Source organism: Melopsittacus undulatus, chromosome 1 (genome assembly GCF_012275295.1).
Source record: "Melopsittacus undulatus isolate bMelUnd1 chromosome 1, bMelUnd1.mat.Z, whole genome shotgun sequence".
In the NCBI taxonomy this organism is placed as follows: Eukaryota; Metazoa; Chordata; class Aves; order Psittaciformes; family Psittaculidae; genus Melopsittacus; species Melopsittacus undulatus.
In genome coordinates, this window is record NC_047527.1 from 50,123,198 (window position 1) to 50,145,509 (window position 22,312).

General features: G+C 36.3%; 1 protein-coding gene across 1 annotated transcript in view; it reads left to right on the forward strand.

Annotated features, from left to right (window-relative positions):
- The window catches only part of SMCHD1 (structural maintenance of chromosomes flexible hinge domain containing 1), a 69,861-nt gene that overhangs the window by 40,753 nt on the left and 6,796 nt on the right, over positions 1 to 22,312 (forward strand). Inside the window, exons 28-43 of the mRNA XM_031052844.2 lie at positions 750 to 868; positions 1,555 to 1,722; positions 3,011 to 3,136; positions 5,507 to 5,586; positions 8,366 to 8,523; positions 11,003 to 11,118; positions 11,552 to 11,613; positions 12,329 to 12,416; positions 12,813 to 12,944; positions 14,168 to 14,317; positions 17,645 to 17,771; positions 17,914 to 18,033; positions 19,439 to 19,524; positions 20,590 to 20,712; positions 20,972 to 21,162; positions 21,934 to 22,043. Coding sequence (XP_030908704.2) covers positions 750 to 868; positions 1,555 to 1,722; positions 3,011 to 3,136; positions 5,507 to 5,586; positions 8,366 to 8,523; positions 11,003 to 11,118; positions 11,552 to 11,613; positions 12,329 to 12,416; positions 12,813 to 12,944; positions 14,168 to 14,317; positions 17,645 to 17,771; positions 17,914 to 18,033; positions 19,439 to 19,524; positions 20,590 to 20,712; positions 20,972 to 21,162; positions 21,934 to 22,043 — 1,956 coding nt within the window. The remainder of the gene's footprint in view (positions 1 to 749; positions 869 to 1,554; positions 1,723 to 3,010; positions 3,137 to 5,506; positions 5,587 to 8,365; positions 8,524 to 11,002; positions 11,119 to 11,551; positions 11,614 to 12,328; positions 12,417 to 12,812; positions 12,945 to 14,167; positions 14,318 to 17,644; positions 17,772 to 17,913; positions 18,034 to 19,438; positions 19,525 to 20,589; positions 20,713 to 20,971; positions 21,163 to 21,933; positions 22,044 to 22,312) is intronic.

Consider the following 22,312-nt stretch of genomic DNA (forward strand, 5'->3'; position numbering starts at 1 on the left):
ATGTCAGGGATCAGTCTTTTCATTCTTCAGTTTCTCTATGCAGTTCTACATAACATAATAGGAAATTTAAAATTCTTCTAGTGTTCTGGGACATTAAAAGCTTGTGTGTGAGCAAAGAGAAGCTCATAATGGACAAACAGGTTGAAACAGCTTTTTATTTTAAGACTTTTTTTTCTTTTTATAGCAAAAAATAGTATTTTTAGTTAAAGAAAAAGTGGGGAGCACAAATATGTGATATGACTATACTTATACATATATAAATATATATATGTATCCTTTTGATACCCACAAGAATCAGGAAGTCTTACCAATGTATATAAATACCTGAAGAGAGTTACAATGTAAAGATGATGGAGCCTCTTCCTGGTGGTGTTCTGTGATAGGAAAAGAGGCAGTGGGCACAACCTGAAACACAAGAGGTTTCCTCCAAACACTTTTTCACTGAAAGGGTGACCAAGCATTGTTGCACTGAGAGATTGCAGAGCCTCCATTCTCAGACTTCCTCAAAAACTGTCTGGACATTATCCAGGGCAGCTGGTTCTAGGTGAACCTGCTTGAACAGATGAGTTGGACAGGTGACCTCCAGAGGTCCTGTCAAGGTCAGCCACTCTCTCATTCAGTGATACTCATGTAAATTTTCTCTGAATTGTATGTTGTGTATATTATATTCCAGATGTATAACATTTCATTAAAACAGCTGCTCAGGTAATCATCTTAATAATCATTTTAATCATCATCTTTTTTAACAGAGGTAATGCTTACAGATCAGTATGGAAATCAGGTTCAGTCAGCGACATCTGCGTGTGTGAATTACCTAGGTGTTTCTGCACCTGACCTTGATAAATCAAATTTGAAAATAACTTGGCAGGTATTTATAAAATAACATAAAGTTTATTTCTTTGTGGTGTTTGTATGGTGATTGTCGTAATTCTTTCACAGGTAGTTAAACCAAAACTGTGGAAAGGTAGTCAAATTAAACACTGGTTGGTAGGCTGTGAGAAGGTAGAGAATTAAAGCATTAAAATAATATAATCCTGTTCTATGTAGTACAGCACCATCTGTTGAAAACCTTATCACTGCTGCAAATATAGAATATGGGGAGCAATGCACTGCATGCTTGAGTTTCTAGTCCAGTGTTCTACATCTTTTCTTCTAACTTGTTTTTAGTCTTTTCTTCTGTGTTTATGGTATTACAGTTGATTTTATGATCTTTTGAAGAATCTTCTATAAGAGACTAATGGTATCATCTGTCATAGTTTAGTTTAAAATGCATTCTCTGCCTTTTCAAATATGTTGGATATAACTAAGTTGTGCATAACTCTTGTACATTGAAAAACAGGTTTCTGAGAAATGCTTGAGTTTGAAATTGATCATTTCTTACACAAGGAATCCATTTAAATCCAACAAAAGCAGTAGAGCTTGTAGTTTAATTTTTAGTCTACTGTCTCACAGTAAAAGTAGTAAGCATAAATATTAAAATACTATATTGCAAGAAATTTACAAATTATACTTTCTTTTAATTGTTCTTGATAAAATCTTCTTAATTCTCAATAGGAAAGTACTGTAACAATGAAAGTACAAGGTATTCGGTTTAAACCTTGTTTACCTGGAAGCAAAGAATTATGTTTTGCTTGGCGTGAATTTTCTGACTTTCTCAGACTAAACTTAACTGCAGGATCCCCTGCTAAGTTGCAGTTTGTGGATTGGCCAGAGTTAGAAAAGGTAAGTTGAACAATTTTGCTTTGGAAAAAATAACAACAAGGTTACTATTCAGCAGGTCTTTTTTATTTCCAGAGATTTTTGGAGCACAAGATGCAAAGCTGAAAACCATGATTTCATAGTATTGACATTTCTAAAAATTGTCCGAACATGACACCACTAGAGACAGTGTTTTCTTATATACAGGACTACGTAACACAAGCAAAATAAAGTATTTTGCCATCTAACTATATAGGTGTGTTTTAAATAGGAATGCAGATGTGAAACATTCCTCATACAATAGCTGACTACATTATATCATATATTCTATTCATACAATAGCTTACAACATTAATTTTGAAAAGTAACTTACTTTGCAGTAGTCTGACTTACGTGTGTTTACAATACTGTATTCCTTAATATCTCTTACTGTTTTTTCTGTCCCACTTGCCCTTATACAGATGATGTAGTTTTCTTTAGTGCAGTGATTTTACTGTGGGCTGGATCCTAGCACCTATCTCCCACTGTTGTTTGCCAAAGATACTGTCCTTAATGGTAGTAATAGTTAGCAGCCTATCTCTCCTTTATCTGCTATTGGGGTTTTTTGATTTTTAGGATGTAGGAAGTCAGTTCCAAATTTACTTAAGTTCAAGTGTTTAAAATCAGAAGGTGGGAAGGGAGCACAGTACTTCTTGGTACAGAGCTTTTTGTTACCATTCATTTATTTGCTGGGGTTTTGTTTTATTTTTCAATGTTTACTTTGGGTATTCATATGATAGTGCTGGAGTTGCAGCAGAATGCAAAATAGGAGAGTGGAAGCAGGTAAAAGAAAACTGGATCAGTAAGTAGAGAATAGGAATAAAGGTTGGTGTGTTGGGAAAACAGAGAAGGAAGTTACTGAAGAAGAAAAGTGAAACGGAAAGTTCAGGGAGTACCATAACTACTTTTACTGTCCAGAAAGCTGTGAAGGTATGTCAGAAGATAAAAGTTTTGGGATGTTTGCTCTTTCTACAACAAGGAAGCTGCTAAGCCTCTTTTAGAAGCGTGTCCTTTGATGTGACTTTCAGTGACATCAACATGAGTAACACATGCAGTTCAGTTCAAGTAGTGCATTTTATAATGACAAGAGAATGTAAATGGGAAAACTCTAGAAATACACTCCTGGAGTTTTACAGTTCTGTCATGGTCTGGCTGTTATAAAAGACTAATAGTATGGAAAAGGTGGATATTATTGCTCTGGGGGTTCTTGACCTGCCATGAATGTCTGATATACCTAGAACAGAATAGTATAATGTATTTGTATCTCTTTCAGCCTGTTGCAGTAATTAATGGTAGAGAACTGCAGAAGCCCCTTATTGTTCAGCTATGTGATCACTGGGGAAATCCAACACCTGAACCTAATGTCAAAATCAGCCTTATAAGGAGCAACAGCATAAAGGTAAGCATAGGCCTTATTTGCTGAGCTTTCTTTAATACATTTTTGTTTTCATGTCTACATTATCTTCTTTATTTTCAAGAAACCATTTTGAAAAGTGAATAAAATATTGTAAAGGCACAAAATAATTAATCTCGTATAATGGTAGTATCAGCAAGTAATGTAAACAGTTCCCAGAACAGATTGTTCAGCCTTCTTTCATTATAACAATCACAAATATAATTCATTCCTAAAGTATGATGTCCAAGTGTAATTAGTATACATTCTGCTGAATCTTTTTCCAAATTCTGCATGCACACAACCCTGTCCTGCCCCCCACTTTGTCTGAGGTAATATACTGAATAACAATCACAGTGATGTGGCCTGAACTGGCCACCAGATCATTTTTATCTGGTGGTTCTTTGATTGTGGTTCCTGAATATATGACTTGTGGTCTGTATGTAAAGTTGGTCAGCAGGTTTGATCCCCACTTTATTGTCTCCATGAAAAGCATTGGCAGTATGAACCAAATTAAAACAGCGAGGCTGCAAATCTTACCCAAATTTAAGTAGTTACTGTCCTTTCCATAAGTGAGATGTGTCAGATGGTCTGTACATTGGTCGGTACGAAGAAAGGAATTCAGCAGAATACTCCATTCATTAAAAGGTCTTGTTCTTGAAAAAAAAGTCGAAGTGTTAAATGTAATTGTTCATGCAGAGATTGTCATATTGAGTGGCACATTATCAAGGATATATACATTCAGCTCTGGACATGACATTTTTTCATGTACAGCTGGTCTTCTACCCTTTTTGTTCCTGCATGCCATGCGTTTGGTTTCTCATTTCCCTTGGAACACACAGAAGCTAAGAACTTTCTTTTGCTCATCCCCTCAAGAACTGCTACAGTCTAACAATTAATTTCCCCAAATTTAAAATCATGCTACTATTACTTATTTTTATTACCCTTTTTTGTTTGTTTGTTTGGACCAACTACTGCCTTTGTGATGGCAACTGCTTCTTCTTGGAACTTCTAGTTAGGTTGTTCTTGAGCAAACATCCGACCTTGACAGTAATACTGAGTGGTCATTTTGCCTGATCAAAGGCATGTTGCAGTGACATGCTGTGTCTTTTGAGCTATTATGCCTTCCTCCATAGAAGACCAGCAGTATGTATTAGAACTTAATGCCTGTACCATTTCTAGGAGTTACTTTTATAAGTTAGCACAGCAGCCAACTGCGTATTTGCTGAACAGACATCAGATCAAAATCATGATTTTGGAGAACCTCTTTAGAAAAACTGTCTTGCCTTGTCAATTTGAATACCTTGTGTGCACAGTCTTCCAAAGGAAATTAAAAGCTTTCGGAAACTGAAATTCTCAGATAAGCTGTCTGTCTATATTTCACATTCCGTTCTCTAAGTCTCCTAAGCTTGATATTCTGCGGTTGCAGCATGCATTTCATATACTTCATTCTCTAGCTTACAGGTCCAAAACTAGATGAACATTGAGAAATCCTCAGAACCTTTATGTTCAATAAAAACAGCTCAGTAGTGGAAGTGCACAAAGCACAGGTTCCTGTAAAAATTTAAACTTTCCATTCTGTAACGTACAGTAATTTCAGTTATAAAGTTATTTTGTATATACTTTTCAATAGAATATACTCTTCAAGAGAGTGTGTGAAATGTCTGGCAACCTTCTTAATGTATGTTTACAAAGCTGCCTTCCATCTGAACCATTAAGCACTTATTTTTTGCCATTGCTGTTCTCTGGTGACATGGTAGAATAAATTCATGCTCCCATAGCTGATCCATTATGAATCAACTTTCAAATTTTATTTTTTTTTTCCTAAAATAGTTTTATTCTTGTAGCTTGCTGACATGATATTTGGGAAAGAAAATAATTTATAAGAGGATTGCCCACATCAAATATTCCAAAAACATTGGTTTTGTGTAAGTGGACACTAGACACTTCAGTCTCTTGAAATCTGTGCTGAAATAGCACAGGGAAAGCAATTTAATGCAAACACTATTCAGATAATGACAGACATTTGCACCACATTGTTGAGTTATATCATCAGTGAAAAAGTTGATTCCTCTCATTAGAGACAAATTCATTACAGAAGAACTCAGAATGTGTCCATGGCTTCCTTAGCTGTCTTCCAAACCTTAAAGCTACGTATTAATGAACAAAAATATCCTAGTTCAAAATGGACAGGGAGAATTCTGAAACCTCTTCATATTGTATTCATAATTATATCTTTCCCTAATTTAAAGTGCAAAATACAAAGAAGCCATTGCTCAAAAGAAAGCAATATGCAGGCAGATGAGGTATCATTTTATTCTAAGACTTGATACTACTTCTGTGTCATTGAAAGAATAAAAAAATTTTTTTTGACAGATTGTTTCTTCAAACCAGCAACATAAAACAGATGAAACCGGTAGGGCTAACCTGGGAGTTATTTGTATTCATGCACCTAGGTAAGTAGTGAAAACTTCATGGAAAAGAAATTGAATGCCGATATGTCGCTTGGCTAGATGTTTTTAAGGTGCGCATTTCACAAAGGACTTACCAGAATTAGTCTAGAGCTAAGGTCAAACATTTTTTATTTATATGCTGGTGGAAGGCAAGATAGTGAGATATAAGAAATTAAGTGCTTAACTAAACAAAGTTCAGATGCTGCTTCTTTTGGTTTTGTGAGAAGCTGCTGTTCTAATTTTCCAAATCCGGTTTTTTCTTGCCATGGTACAACACAGCTTATAATTGTCAGCCTGTACCTAGTGTAGATGATGTCATAAACTGCTTAAAATATGTGAAATATGCAGCCTTTGGGTGACCAGATCCAAACTTATATTTTCAAGATAGGAACCCATTTTAGGAGTGTTGAAACCCCAGTCCTCTGGGTGCTAACCATTGTTTTAGAGGATTAGGTAAAGTGGCCGAAAGAGTTTTAAATTTATATTTTTATTTTTCCTTATTTGCAGTAGAACTAATGTCCCATTTCCTGCAGATGTCTGTCCCATGACTCCTGTTTCATGTCAGTCACCCTGGTTTCCGTTCATGTCCCAACTGACTTTTTGAATTCATTATTTCTATATCCTCTTCATATTCATGGTTTTGCCATCCACTCCTTGTATCCCTGAGCTTGTCTTGCAAGACGAGGTTGGATTTAGGTAGCTTAGGAGCTAGCAATAAGTGCTTGTTCTAAAACTTCTGAAGCATTACATTGTAGTTAATATTTTTGTATGCTGCTTGTATTTGGAAGAAAGTTTATTTGAAATGCTATTGATGTTGTTTAGTGTATTTATAATGCCTGCATCTTCGTAGGAGAATGATGAATATTAGCTATCGGTGTATTACTGGAGAAACAGGTTTGCTCAGTGATATCATACTATTTATAGCATATTCAGAGCTCATGTACCAAATATCCATTCTCCTGTGAGAACACTGTCTCCACATCGAATCATAGAAAGGTTTGGGTTGGAAAAACCTTAAGATCATCTAGTTCCAAGTCTGTGCCATGTGCAGGGACACCTTCCACTAGACAAAGTTGCTCAAAACCCTGTCCATCCTGGCCTTGAGCACTGCCAGGGATGAGGCAGCCACAGCTTCTCTGGGCAACCTGTGCCAGCAGCTCACCAGCCTCACAGTAAAGAATTTTTTCTTAATATTTAATCTAAATCTACCCTATGTCAGGTTAAAGCCATTCCTCCTTGTCCTGTCACTCCTTGCCATTTTCAGAAGCCCCTCTGCAGTTTTCTTGTCAGCCCCTTCAGGTGCTGGAAGCTGCTCTAAGGTCTCTGGACCCTTCTCTCCTCCAGGCTGAACAAGCCCAGCTCTCTCAGCCTGTCTTCATAGGAGAGGTGCTCCAGCCCTCGTGGCTTCCTTTGGGCTTGTAGACCTTGTGTAGACCTAGTAACTATGTGCTGATGTAGCCCTAATATTACCCATGTTCACTTTTAATCAGAGTATTAAGTAATAATTCAGTCTGGGACAGTGATAAAAGTTTCCTCCTTTGATGCCTGTCAGAGTCATTGCTTTAATCAAAAGCATAATCAAAACTGGGGAGTACAGCCCCTATGCAGTTGAGCACTATGTTCTCAGTTCTGTTTAAAACCTTAAATTTCAAGTTTTTAATACGGTAAATTAGTTTTTCTGTAGTGATGAAGTCACTGAATACTTGCAGTGCATTTTGCTAAATGTGAGTTGTAAGTGCAAATTTACTCCCTGGAAACTTTCAAAGCAGAATGTTCGTCAGGCAGCATTTCAATTAGCTACTCTTGCTTTCCACTTTACTGTCTTCTACAACTTACAGCTGTAGTTGCTAGATCGAGCTAATGAAATATTAAAGCAGAATTAAATTTAATAAGCTAATATCTTAAACTTATGATTTTACTTGTCTAACTTATAGACTCATAGAATTGTAGAATAGTTTGGGTTGGAAAGGACCTTAGGATTATCTGCTTCCAACCCCCCTGCCATGGGCAAGGACACCTCACACTAAACCGTGTCACCCAAGGCTCTGTCCAACCTGGCCTTGAGCACCGCCAGGGATGGAGCATTCACAACCTCCCTGGACAACCCATTCCAGTGCCTCACCACCCTTACAGTAAAGAACTTCCTCCTTATATCCAATCTAAACTTCCCCTGTTTAAATTTTAACCATTATCGCTTGTCCGGTCACTGCTGTCCCTAATGAAGAGTCCATCCCCAGCATCCTTGTAGGCCGCCCTTCAGATACTGGAAGGCTGCTATGAGGTCTCCACGCAGCCTTCTCTTCTCCAGGCTGAACAGATCCAACTTTCTCACCCTGTCTTCATATGGGAGGTGCTCCAGTCCCCTGATCATCCTCGTGGCCCTCCTCTGGACTTGTTCCAACAGTTCCATGGTCTTTTTATGTTGAGGACACCAGAACTGCACACAGTACTCCAAGTGAGGTCCCACAAGAGCAGAGTAGAGGGGCAGGATCACCTCCTTTGACCTGCTGGTCACACTTCTTTTGATGCAGCCCAGAATACGGTTGGTTTTCTGGCCTGTGCGCACACACTAAAGCCGGCTCATGTTCATTTTCTCATCGACCAGCACCCCCAAGTCCTTCCCCACAGGGCTGCTCTGAATCTCTTCTTCTTCCCTTTACTACTGATAACTTTTAGATATTTATCATGCTTTCATTTACATGATTCAGACCTAAAGTCTGTTGAAAATTGTCTTTTTGGAAAAGATTTTATAACAGTTTTCACTATTTTTGATATATTTCAGGGGAGAGCACACTTTACAGCTTAAAGCCACATACAACAAGACTGTATTAAATTGTCCTATAATCACATTAAATGTCCTGCCTGATCCTGAGAAACCTGTCTGCTTGAATGTTAAATATGACAAAAATTCTTCTTTTCAAGCAGGAGGTACCTTTCCTGGTATGTATAAGGATACTTTGGTGAAAAGCAGTACTCAAGAGCTTTGTAAACTTTTGAAAACCTATTTTGATGATTCTTCCTATGGTTTTGTGGGGTTGTTTTGGGGTTTTTTTGGTCTTTTTTGTCTCAGTTCTTTGTAACAGCTCTGTCTGAGATGCCTCTGTAACACTTGGAGAAAAAAGATATACACAACATATTTGAAAAGCATTTCAAATTGCCTCTTATTTATTTAGTCCAAGTTATTGGCTTTATTTGTCTATAAATGGTAAAACTGCAGAATCTGTTCTCTGTCCTTAGTGAAATATGAAATTTCTGATTTTTTAATCTTCCAAAAACATGATCTGAGCTAGTTTATTCATGTATTTCCTCGCCTCATTTTGTGTGGAATAGTAACAGAAGATGTACCTAGGAAATTATAGGCAAACTGTGAGCCAAGAGGAACCAAAAAGTGATCAGAAGTAAGCTGGGAACAGTAAAAAATATTCTCTTGTTGTGTGTTCTCACAAAAGGTTGATCTTCACTTTCTAACTAAGGCTGCTGAGTCATAAAAGAAAAAAAAAACCTTATTATGTTTTCTATCCCAGTAGTATTCACAATAAAGAAAACAAAGAGCAGCAAATTATGACCATGAGGAAACATCTTTTGTGAAAAGCAGAAGAGAATTTGAAAACTCTGCCTTTTTCCTATAAGGAAACTTTGGCATGAATAAGAAACCTATGCTAACTAATTATATTAATTCAGGAAAGAAATAGCCCTTATGATATGGTTCTTGAATTTGCCCGTGAAGTAATCATTTTTCTTCCAGAAGATATATGCAGTGAAGTATGCAACTTTCTTCCAGAAGATTTTCCTGTTTAATTTGCAGTAACACATTTTGCACTCTGAAACCATGATAAAAACATTCTTCAGAAAACTGAAGTCCTGTCTAAATACGTATAAAGCAAGTAGATTCTTTCACTTAAAAGACAATACTTCCTTAAGGAAGGCAAAAAAAAAAAACAACTTCAGTAACAACATAGTGGAATTTAAAATAACTAAAAGGACTTCTAGACCTATTTGATGACACAAATAGTAGCAAATTTCCTATACTGGATCGTATTCACTTAAGAATTATAAATTACTCATGGAATTGTTAAGCTACTAACTGATACAGTAATACTATTTAATTTGGCCTTTATTTGAAATGAATAAGTTAAGATGGCAAATCTGATGCCATTTCAAAAAATTTTCAAGAGGGCTTAGAGAAACTTTTCATCAGTATATATATTTTTCAGCACTGGGTAGTTACTGGACTGGAAGGAATATAAAGAATATAATTAAGTCAGTGCATAAATGTAGAAATTGGAGCAGGTTGGAAATTACATTCTTTTTGTACAGGGAATTAGCATCTTGCAAATGCCTTTGAAGAAGTTGACAGCTGTGTGAATGTCAGTGATCCTGCTGATACAGAGTGCTTGGTTTCTTAGAGAGCTCTCAGCAAGTTCCTAGAATCATCTAATGGTTTGGGTTGGAAGGGATGTTAAGGATCATCTAGTTCCAAGATGGCCAAGGACATCTTCCACTAGACCAGGTTGCCATTTCTCATTGTCGTGTCACTACAGGCTCTTGCAAGAAGTCCCTCTTCAGCTTTCTCACAGGCCTCTTTTAGGCACTGGAAGCTGCTCTAAAGTTCCCCCAGAGCCTTCTCTTCTCCAGGCTGAACAACCCCAATGCACTCAGTCTGCCTTCACAGGCGAGGTGCTGCAGCCCTGTGATCATTCTCATAACTCTCCTCTAGACTTGTTCTAACAGATCCGTGTCTGTCTTATGTTGGGGGCCCCTTTGCTGGACACAGTGGCTAGCAGATGAGGAAAATAGTAGTTGTGTTGTTGTTCCAACTACTGCACCTTGCTAGCTAGCAGTTCAATGGCTAAAGCACTTGTGAATGGGTTGCCCAGGGAGGTAGTAAATGCTCCATCCCTGCCGGTGTTCAAGACCAGGTTGGATGAAGCCTTGGGTGATATGATTTAGTGTGAGGTGTCCTTGCCCATGGCAGGGGGGTTGGAACTAGATGATCTTGAGGTCCTTTCCAATCCTAACTATTCTATGATTCTATGATTGTATGAAGGAAGAGGGAGATCTGGATTTCCTGTCTTTGAAGAAAAGAGTAAGCTACTTAACTAGAAGCCTGGCTTGCTATTTTGATAAGAATGATAATGTGGAAAAAGTAGACTTGAAATTTGAGAGGTTTTATCAAAGCACTGATTGGATAAAGTAGGTGGTTTCTTTTCTAAGGATAGTTACCTGGTCTAATTACAGGACTGGAGAGAGAAGGTTTTCCATATCTGATTTTAAACTTTTTGTTGCTTGAGTTCTGTTTGGAATGCGAGTTTTGTGTGGTTTTCCTTTAGGTATGAGGGAGAAAACAGAAATTAATGGAGTTCCATCTTTTTAATTCTGATTAAAAATAATCCTGAAAATCTTGGGTTTCATTCTACAGATTTTATGGTTAGTGTTCTTTCTGAAGATGACAACATTATCAGAAATATTAATCCAGCACGGATTTCAATGAAAATGTGGGAAGCACAGGGCAGTGGAAATAGGATGCCAATTGATGTAAGTCATCAAAATGTGTTTTCAAAATGGGTATCAAAATGCCATCATAGGACAAACTAATAGTAGAAACTTCCCTTCATTTAATTTAGATCAATATCTTCTTCTAGATTTTAAATTACAAGTATTACATATATTTGTTTATCGATATCTGTCCTGATAAAAGTTGGCGGATTGTTCAAATGTCAAGGCTATAATATGGACAAAAATGTTACCACTCTGCAGAAGCTATTTAATAACAGGGAGACTGTTAAGAATTGACACCACGAATCTTGCAAAAAAAAGAGTCTGGGAATTAAGAACATGAAACTACTATCTAAATTATAGGTGATCTGATTTAATTACTGTGTGCTGTCAGTACTACAAATACAATGATTGCAAGTAAAGTACTTGAACTTTCAGTATATGGCATTAATTGTTTTTTTCATCTTTTCAGGTTACAGTATTTAGCTGTAGTAAAGTGAAGGATGACAAGGAAGATGGCTTCTTCTACTTCAGGTATAGCAGCGTTCATTTTATAATTATTGACACGACTTACAAAACTCGGTTTGAAATACAAACAAGGAGGTTTAGATTTTGATGATAAATTGTTACAGAATTAGTATGATACAGTGCTACAGAATGGTAAGAGATACTAGCAAGATGTATTGAACATGAGGATTGAGTTCTTTCCTAAATACATTTGACATTTGTTTAATCTGCGAGTAAAGAAGAGTCTAATACATTATGATGCTGACAATGGAGAGACTACATAATCTACTTGTCACTTGTCTAGTAACATTCCTTTCAGTGTTACATTCAACTGCTGCAGAATTGCAGGTTAGACAAAGTGGACTTAACCCTGATTTAACATCTTCTGTAGCTGCATGCTAATCCTGAACCAAGAACTTGACCCTGTCAGTTTAGTGGTCTTTCCTTGGAAGACCTTGGGCAACATAGTCTAGTGAGAGATGTCCCTGCCTATGGCAGGAGGGTCTAGATGGAGGGGGAACTAGATGATCTTGAAGTCTTTTCCAACCCAAACCATTCTGTGATTCTATGATATTAAGGTCCTTTCCAAGCCCAACCATTCCATGATTATAGAGGAGTACTTAACAGGGCTTTTTAACTAGTTCTGGAGGATTACCCAGAATTTAGATTCCTTGCATACTTAAATACTTGTCACTTTAATATTGACTCACTTTTGCTGGGTTTTTGGTTTTGATTTATTTAGGGATAAAGTGGTTCCAGAGCGAGTTGGCATTTACAGTATCCAGTTTGCCTTCGCAATGGATAAGACAAATATTCTCACCAGTGACCAGGTTTGAATTTATAATTAATTACATGTAGCCAAGAACTTGTAATACAGAATCATCTGGGAGAAATATGATACTTTGTAGATTCAAAATACAAATACACTGATGTGCAAGCTTTGCTAAAAAAATGTGGTTTTATTTGTAATAGTTACTGATTTTAAGGTGTTGATTATGAAAATATATTTTTGGTAGCTTTTATAACTGAGCAGAAATTTTGTGGAATAAGAGAGCTGCATAATTTGCAACCTAGTGGAACTGGTCATGCTAGTTTATTTCAAGATTCTCAGTAGATTTCACATGCATTTGTTTCCGTATTTTTTGAGCAGCCTATGTGCATAGGGTGAATTTTATCAGTCTTTATTTTATTTTGTTTTATTTTATTCTTCCTCCTTTTTCTGCTAGATTACATTTGAAGTTGTACCTAATGACCCTGTACGCTTGTTACCTGATTCTTTACCAGCTACTCCGGCAGTTTCAAATGTTCGAGCTCTTGCTAGCCGTACACTGGTTAAGGATTTATGCCTCCATGTAACGGTAACTGTACTTAAATACAAAATCATAATTAGGGAAACGTGTAAAACTGCTAAAAATGTATTGAATTTTCCTGTAAGGCATTGCTGCTATCTTTCTGCAGATTAACTTCACAAAAAAGATGTGCATCAAATGATTTTCAGTTTGACAGGTGTATCTTGTTTTGTTTATAAACAAATGACTGAAACATGCAGTCCTTGCTGTCCAGCATCTTAGGCAATTGAAACCCATTTCTTGTTGCCACAGGAAAAAAAGATGTTTTAAGAATGGATTCTACTGGGGAAAATGCATACGTATAGCAGATTATTCTCTCCATGATTTTTCTTCCAGGAGATAGTTTCTCTTAGATATCTTCTATTACAAAAAAAATAAGATTTCCTGAACCTTGAATATTCACAAGGATACAGGGAGATCACTTACCAGTTCCCGCCATGGGCAAAGCAGACTTGACTTGTGGAAAACTAATTTATCACCAATTAAAGTAGATTTGAGTAGTGAGAAACAAAGACAAAAAAAGTAAAGCAACACCTTCCACCCTACCTTTCCCAGGCTCACTTTGCTCCAGACTCCTCTACTTTTCCCCAAGTGGCACAGGGTGGGGAACAGGGAACATGGTCAGTCCATAACAGCTGCTCTCCTTACACCTCACAGTTTCCCAGCTCTAGTGTGGGTCCTTCCATGCAGCGCTGCAGTAATGATCTGCTCCAGGGTGAACTGTCCTCACAGGCTGCAGTCCTGTGGTAGATACTCACCTGCTCTAACATGGGGCTCCCCATTGGCTGCTGTATGAATATCTGCTCTGCCATAGTCCTTTGTAGGCTGCAGGGAAATACTTCCTCCACCATGACATCCTCATGAGCTGAGGGGAATCTCTGCTCTGGTGCCTGGGGCGCCTACTTCCCCATCCCCTACTCCTCCTCTCACTTTGGTGTTCCCTCTTCTGTCTCTCATGGGTTTTTCCATCCTTCTCCTCATCTGGTGCATTATTGCCCTTTTTTAAAACATATTTTCCCAGAGCAGCCACTATTTTGGCTGAAGAGCTGGGCTGTGCTCTGTGGTGGATGGGTTGGAGCCAGCACAGGCAGCCCCAGCCTCTCCTCACAGAGGCCACCCCTGCAGCCTCCCCACAGCCAGCACCTTGCCACATAAACCCAGTTGAGTACATAAATTTATTACTTAGTTCATATTCCAGACTAATTTTTTTTGTTTTTTTTTTTTACTTACAGGATGAATACAACAACCCCACTGGAACTGATCTAGTTGGCAGAATAATAACAAAAATTAAGAGCCCCAATGAAGATGACACAGAGATCCCACAATTTCAGGGGAAAGTCAGTACAGTTGAGTTTCCATTTAACAGAGGAACAGCTGAAATTGTAAGTGTGACTAAAATACAGTTAGCTCCATGAACAATGGATCTAATGGGGCCGATTTTCCTGCAGTTTCAAAGTTGATCTTGCACCTCGTCATGTTCTGTAGAGGGCTAGCATCCCCTCTTGTAGCCTTCCCCTGCAGATAAGTAGATAAAACATTTCTTCTCTTTATTATTTGGTTTCTGATCTTCAGAAAATCTGAAGGAAGGACATTCTTTAAACTGTTTATCCTTGCCAAGCGAGGGAAGTTTATAAGTACATTCACTTAGGGAGTGGGACATACAGGGGGATCCAGGATAAGTCTTCGTTTGAATTTCACATGTAAATAACACTTCACTAATTTGTAGTTACACCACTTCTACATTTTTACATTTTTATTTGTAATACTGTCTGGCTGTAAGATCTTGAGATTATTTAGTCTGACATCCTCATATATATGTAATGAAATTTTTCCAGGTTCTCTTTACATTTTCTCAAGCTGACTAGGCTTATATATGCATTGCAGAAAGGCATCCTGTCCTCATTTGAAGAAGATAAAGCTGCCACTTCTCTAATTCTCTTTACACTTTATTTCAGTTACTAGTACCCTTGACCATTACAAATGCTTGACTTATTTCAGTTTAAATCTCCAGCTGTAACATCATTCATACCTCTGAAAGTACTACACATTGGAGTTAGGTCATCACAGTCACTTTTTCTTCAACAAATACAGATTGAATTTTTAAGACCTGTGAGTACCATTTGTAACTATTGTTACAAACCATAATATAAAAGTCACAAATTAAAACATGCATATGCACAAAACCAGAAGCTGTTCGGAACACACCAAAAAACACAGCTGAGCATAGAGCTACACATCTGTTCTGAGTGGAATGGTCACAGCATCATTCTTAAAAGCCTATAGAGAATTTCAGTAAATAGGAGTATTTCGTGTAGTGAAATAGGTATATATCCTGAAGTATATGGAAATCTTCAAACATTTAGAAGGTGTACTGAAGGAGAATCCAACTTTTTAAAGAAATTTCCTCAGCCACATTTTTTAACTCATTCATTGGAAGCAGCTTCCCAGCAGACCAGCATCAGTGTGTGCCAGGTGGAGGCAGACACTGCCTTAACAACAACAACAAAATCACCCAATAAATCTTGGAAATCACAACAATAAAACCTCATTAGAATCACTAAAATCTTCATAATTTATTTTATTCAGTACATCAACTGCTTTTATGGAACTACATAGATAAAACTTAATGACACAGCATAAATAATTCTCTGTTGATAACAACAAAGAACAGAAAAATCCAGTTAACACAGGCAAACATTTTTCACTAAACAATCTGTCAAGCTCTGGTCTACTCTGATCCATAAGGAAAAGTGACAAAATATGTATGAAAAACAAGCTAGAAAAATAAAATGCATGGACAAAGGACCAGATAAAATTAATATACTAATTGATTTATTGCATTCTCTGAATTTCTCTTGCTTCCCAGCCATGTTTCAGGAGTACTTTACTAACTGGTTTGTGAGCACTTTTTTCTTGGGCAGCTGGGATGGGAAAAGGTGCAGAAGCATAGGTAAGGGGTCATCTGTAACCAGTGGTTTGATGAGCTAGCATTTTTTTTCTCTGCAAATCTTGCATTTACACCTGTGGTAGAAATTTGAACAGATGTTTATAACTTCAAGTTATTAAGGGGTTAGTAACGCCGTAGAGTGAAGTCTGACAGTTCAAACAAAATTACTGGATAATTTTGCAGACTCCTCACTGATGCTGAAATAGCAATTTTTTTGTCTCCAGGTGCTAATAATGTGCTGTTTATCCATTGTGACCTAAACATTCCAGTCTTGCTTCAGTGACTAACAACCTGTGTAAGGTGGGGAGAGGCAGTGGATATTTCACATTTTTTTCTTTGGCTTTTTGGGGGTTTTACAGGATTTTTGTAAGCAGATGCTTTTTATTTCTACTTAAATGTTCCTGATTTAAGATGGGAGGAGGTTGTCACATCCTTCTACTCTCTCTTTATTGGGATTTGATGAGTTTTTACTGCTTTTGACAGTAACTTGTGTTTCGTAGTTTTCCACTGGGAGTAATTCCATTTCAGTGAATCCTGTATTTCTTCTTCTCTTCAGGCAGTTTTCAGTTGTCTAATTTATACCAATTTCTCTGACTTCAGACAATTCACAAAGCTCATGTGGAAAGGATTTGTTGGTTGTGATGCAATGTACTTTTCATATAACTAATGAGAATGGGATGGGACACACCACTGTTTTTTTTCAAGTATCTTGAAATTGTTCCATCTTGTTTATAAATATGATTAAGTACAATTACTGTCATTGTAATGAAGATGATAATCTGTCATGTTTACCCTTACACTGAGGTTCAGGAATACTAAACTTGTTTAATGAGGGAAAATGTTTGGATTTTCATTAGTATGCATTTTCTTAAGGAAATTATATTTCTCCTACAGACTTCTCCTAATTAAATATGTACCTGCAATATTTTTGAAAGCCATAAAGACTTTCTTTGAAGGTTATATATCTATCTCTTCTTTTAGGCTGCAACTACCTCTCTCTTGATTTGGCCAGTTGAGTAGCAATTTCTACACGTTAAAGGTGGAAACAGTATGAGTTTTATAATAAGCATTATTCATTTTATGCATGATACCTTTCCCAAAGTAACAGCACATTTAGATATTACCTATACTAATTTTATTTCTATATGCCATTCTTTATGGTTTTATAATATCTCCTGTGTTTAAGAAAGGCGAAGGATTTAGTTTGCCTTTTCAATAAGGAATTGATAAAAAATGGGATTGATGTTTGTGGTAGTGTTTGGATGTATATTCTTTATTCATTTGGGACCTGCTGTCTACTTCCATGGTAACAGCAGTAACTTTAACTGAGCACAGGGAATAGTTTGTTTTCCCTTCCCTGTGTTTATACATCGGGCCTTTCTTTTTAGTGTTCTGTTTGCATTTGTTTTCAAGCTGAATGAAGTACCTCTGAGGAAGTCTTACAGGACATTGCAGAGAATATTTTTTTCTGAGCATGTCTCTTATATATATAGCCAACAATAGTAAGGCTCTTTAAACAGGTAAAATGACAATCTTAATTCTTAAATATTAAAACAGTTACTGCTAAATATTTGTATTTAACTTCTCTTTAATAGTTGCAAAAGGCATTTCCAAGCCAATACTTAAAACTATAGTAATATTGTGTAGGCATCATGTGTTAGGTAACTTACAAGATTTAGCATTTGAAGAATGTTTATTTTATTTTGTGTCACTGCAAGTGTGAATATAAAAGTTATGTATGTTTGTTTGTTTGTTTTATTAGAATCTAGTGCTGGCTGAAAATAGTCCGGGAAGAGATAGCACTGAATATATTCTTGTATTCGAGCCAGATCTTCCAGGTTTGAAAAGACCTTTGGAACCATACCGTCTGTCATTTATGTTTTACAATGGTATGTTTCAAATACTTTAAAATGCTTGCTTTCCCTTAGAAGCAATTATTTTTATGTCCATAATACTTCTTCAAAACTGTGTAATAGCAGGGATTTTTGCTGATGTTTAAACCAGCTATGTTACTGTTTTTTTCTTCTTTAGATTTCAAGAAGCAGCAACAGATGGCAACACTTACAAAGGAGAGAGACCAATTATCTCAGTCCATTAGTGTTTACAGAAATTGGTTAGATACTACTAATCAACTTGTAAATGCAATTAAATGTAAGTCCAATCAAATATATGAATAAATTTCCTGGGAATTACACTTTTTTCCTTAAATAATTTTAAGAATATAAAGAGGGGGAGGCAAATAGGTATTGAAATCATGAGATACAGTAATTAAGGTTCATACCCTAATTAGGGCAGCAGAGGGGAGTATATCTTTGAATTAGCAGGGAAGCATCTAGTTATTTGATTGACCTGCCTATAAAGGGTCTTGCTTTGAGGTAGAGCATCTTATGCCAAAACTGTCAAAAAGAGAAATAAAACATTGAAGTGTGTGGTCTGATTCTGTTTTTCCATGGCTGCCTTGCCCTCCCATCTTTGCAATGGATGTGTGAATGCTCATTGATCTGGAAATCTGACAGTTGCCTAAGAGAACAGGTTTAGGGAATGAACCATCAATAATTCTCTTTCAAAAAGTTAGTCTTACATTTTCAAAATCTTACTTTTTCCACCCACATTTTGACCCTGTGTACATTATTCAAAAGTATTGTGTAGCTATTGTTTATCTCAATATTCTTCAGCTAATTTAATCCTTCATATAGTCTGTTAAACAGCAGAGCGGTGTAAGGGCAGTGGTTTATGGGAATGAGAGAGATGAAGAAAATGTTCTCTTTGCATTTTTTTGTTGGAATCATCCTGTCCATTGATTAGAAGCTTTGATTTAATAAATGCATTCTGAAATTTTATTTTAAGTAATCATTGAATGTAAGTAAAGCGTGCTAGAATTAAAGGATGATGCTGTTTCTTGTAATTTTAGCATAGGGCTATGTTTCTGTTGCTTGCTTCATGTTTCCATTATGGATGCAAATTCCTGAATTCCAGTGTGAAAGGCAAAAGGTTTTGGTTCGTATTTGCAGATTTTTGCACATCTCTAAGTGCACAACATTATGCTTTATGCTTAAATAACATTTTTGTATAGAAACCTATTTGAATAGAGTGGAAAGCAACTCACCTATTTACTCATTTGTTTTCAAAATTATTTCAGTTGCGATATGAGACTCGAGGAAATAGTGTCCAGGAAGTGCTGTCCCACATAAGAGAGTACAGAGAGTAGTGCCAGCTACCACTCTTCCCTTCCCTCTTGCCCTTTCACCTGTTGGAGAACCATTTGGAAAGATAATTAAGGATGAAAATTAAACAAAGACCTTAATTCTCAGAATGATAAAAGGACTGGTGCAAGCAACTATTTGCTGAAGTTGAAGCAGATGTCAGCTGCTGACATAGATTAGAAGCTGGACAAATCACAAGATCTTTGTGGACAAATCTTGATATTCTGTGCTGAAATTAAGAAGTAGATAGGATGAGCCATGGGTGGTATAATTCTGTTGTAAGAAATTCTCTTAAGAAGTGTTCCATTGCTTTCTAATATTTCCTTACTTTCTGTTGATTTTATTGGTTTCAGGTCAGGTTAAAGATGCTGAAACAAAAGAAAATCTCCTGAAGAGCCAACTGAGAAAATACCAAATTGAATTACCAGAGAAAAACACAGTATGAGTTATTTCTTTTTCACCTCCCTCATATCTTAAGAATAAATTTAATCTTAGTATGAAATTGGTATCATTATATAACATTATCTAATCATACTGGTATAGACACAAGAGCCTGTTTAGAAATCCTGAAAATTTAAACTATGAGGAAAATTTGTGAACAATGCCAAACTTTATTTCTTATATTTACTTTTCTGCTAATGTGACTATCTCTTAAAGAAACTGCTAGAAAAATAAGAAAATCTTATTTCTGATCCACATTTGGATCTTGTTTTTACCTTTCTGCTAAGGTTAACAATTCTGTTACTGTCATTGATAGTTTTCATAATGGGGTTTTGCAGGCTGATCAATGTACACTGGATGTATCCTGGAAAAAGTAGACAAAAGGAAAGTACTTCTTTTGCGAGAATTAGAGAATTTCATATGTCACTGGCAAAGTCAATATAAAAGTCATTTGAAAGATTCAGGGCAATGGACCCCATTGATAATTTCCTATAAAGATCCAGTTATATAAAGATCCAGTTATATTATCAAAACTTTTTACATAAAGCTACTAACATTTTAAGAAATATATAGGTAAACAATCATCTGTCTTCAGATCAAATAAAAACGAATGTTACAGTCACTTAAGCACAGATCAGTAACATTAAATTATACATGTTCTGCAATCATGGTACCCATGTTCCCCTTGCTGGCTACACTTTTCAGGTCTGGATATAGTCCCCTTCTAAAACTGCTTCTTTTTTACAGTCATGCTTGTCTTTTCATACTGGTTTAAACTTTCTTCAGTTTTAGCTCTAATCAAGCTCCAGTAGCTCTTTGTGAAAAGCTCCCTCAAGTCTTTAAAACAAAAAAATTAGCAATAAAAAAGTTCATAGTCACAACTGCAGTGTGCCTCCTTTCTCTCTCCTCGGAGATTATACGCAGCAGTCCCTTACATATTAAGAGTCTGATTCAGTTTATTGAAGGTTTTTTATTAAGAACTTGATTGAGAACAAGTAAGCTAACTACTTCTGCAGCTCAGACCAATGATACATGCTTGCTAACTTCAAATTTTAATTCTCAGCTTCAGTATGTGGATTCTCTGATAAAACAAAAGATGTTGGATCAAGAAGGAGTAATGAAACAGCCAAGGAGAACTTGTACTCTCCCAAACTATCCAAAAGGCAACCAGGATATTTTAGGCAAGGTAAGTTTTCTCTCTGAAAGCCTTTAGATGAGTTTGGTTGTTAAATGGTACTGATGAAATATTAGTCAACCAAATATGCGAGTCATTTTTGAGAAGTATTTTAAAAAAGACAGGATTCTCAACCCATCAGATGACTAGCTCTTCTAACATCAACAGGGGAATTAGATGTCTGATTGAAGTTGCAGGATAATTGTGATTAGTATAAAAAGGGGAAGTGGCCTTGGCTTCTGTGTTGATTGTTCTAACTTTTGTGGTACAGATAGCACATTTAGCACAAATTGAGGACGACGAAGCAGCAAAAGTTATCTCTTGGCATTTGGCAAGCGACATGGACTGTGTAGTCACATTGACTACTGAAGCCGCTCGTTCTATCTTTGATGAAACTCAAGGTCGACAGCAAGTGTTACCTCTTGACTCTATTTACAAGAAGACGCTCCCTGACTGGAACAAGTAGGAAAAAAAAATGAAATTTCTGTATTTGTATTTCATATTAATTCAGGGTTTTTTTTATTTTGTCCAGTTAGTTTTTTAAACTTCTATTAAGGATTCAAAGCATAAGATTTCTAGCTTCATAATGATAACAACAGTAATGTCACTTGAAATGTTAACTGAAATTGTAGCTTTATCTCCTCTGCTGTGCATTGTTCTTTGTTCAGTAGGGTTTTTCTATTAAAGAGAAGACAATTTACTTTTTCTTCACTTCTAAATAATTCTACCGCTTCACATCAAATACTAACTTTTAGAAAAATCCAGTTCCAATGTACATTCCCTAAAATCATCTAGTTATAAAACTGAATTCTGCTTTTCTGGTTTCCTGGAAGATAAAGGAAAATGCAATAATTCCATGCCTGAAAATAATTTGTTTGTGAAGATGACTGCTAATATCATGAAGAAATGCCTTTTAGGAAAGATTGAATACACAAATGCATTTATAAGGTCCAAAATCTCAGTTTTTCATAAAATAGATTATTAAAACTTGCCCATAAAATTAGTCACATGGATTTGTTAGATATACATCTCATTACAAATTAGTGTTTTACCAAAGAATCTTTAATAACACTGGCATTCCAGATAGTGTTGGGATCATTTAGTACCTAATGTGGAAGTGTTAAAATGCATTCAATTCCATTTGAGATTTCTGATGAGATTGTCAGAAACAATAATGAAATAAAGGTAAATCGCTTTTTCTTTTCCCACTCACTCTGTCCTTTCTTTAATCAGGCCTTTACCTCACTTAAGAAATGGAAAAACCTTCTTCAGACCTATTGGAAATCCTGTATTTGCCAGAGATCTGTTAACATTTCCAGATAATGCAGAGCATTGTCAAACAGGTAAATGATATCAAAGAAATTGTTCATAATTTCTTTCTTTGTAATAAAATACAGAAACATCAAAAATCATAATTCATTCAATAATCTTCATTGAGATGTTTTCAAATACCAGTAAGGACAAGAAAGCACTGCCACCCACAGGGAGGTAGTACTGGGGGACAGAGACCACATCCTTTTCCTACAGTTTTTTTCTTAGATTAAGGAGATCTAGTCCTTAATATGGAGCATTGGAATTTGTAATTTTTCATTTGACTTCACAACTTCTCAGT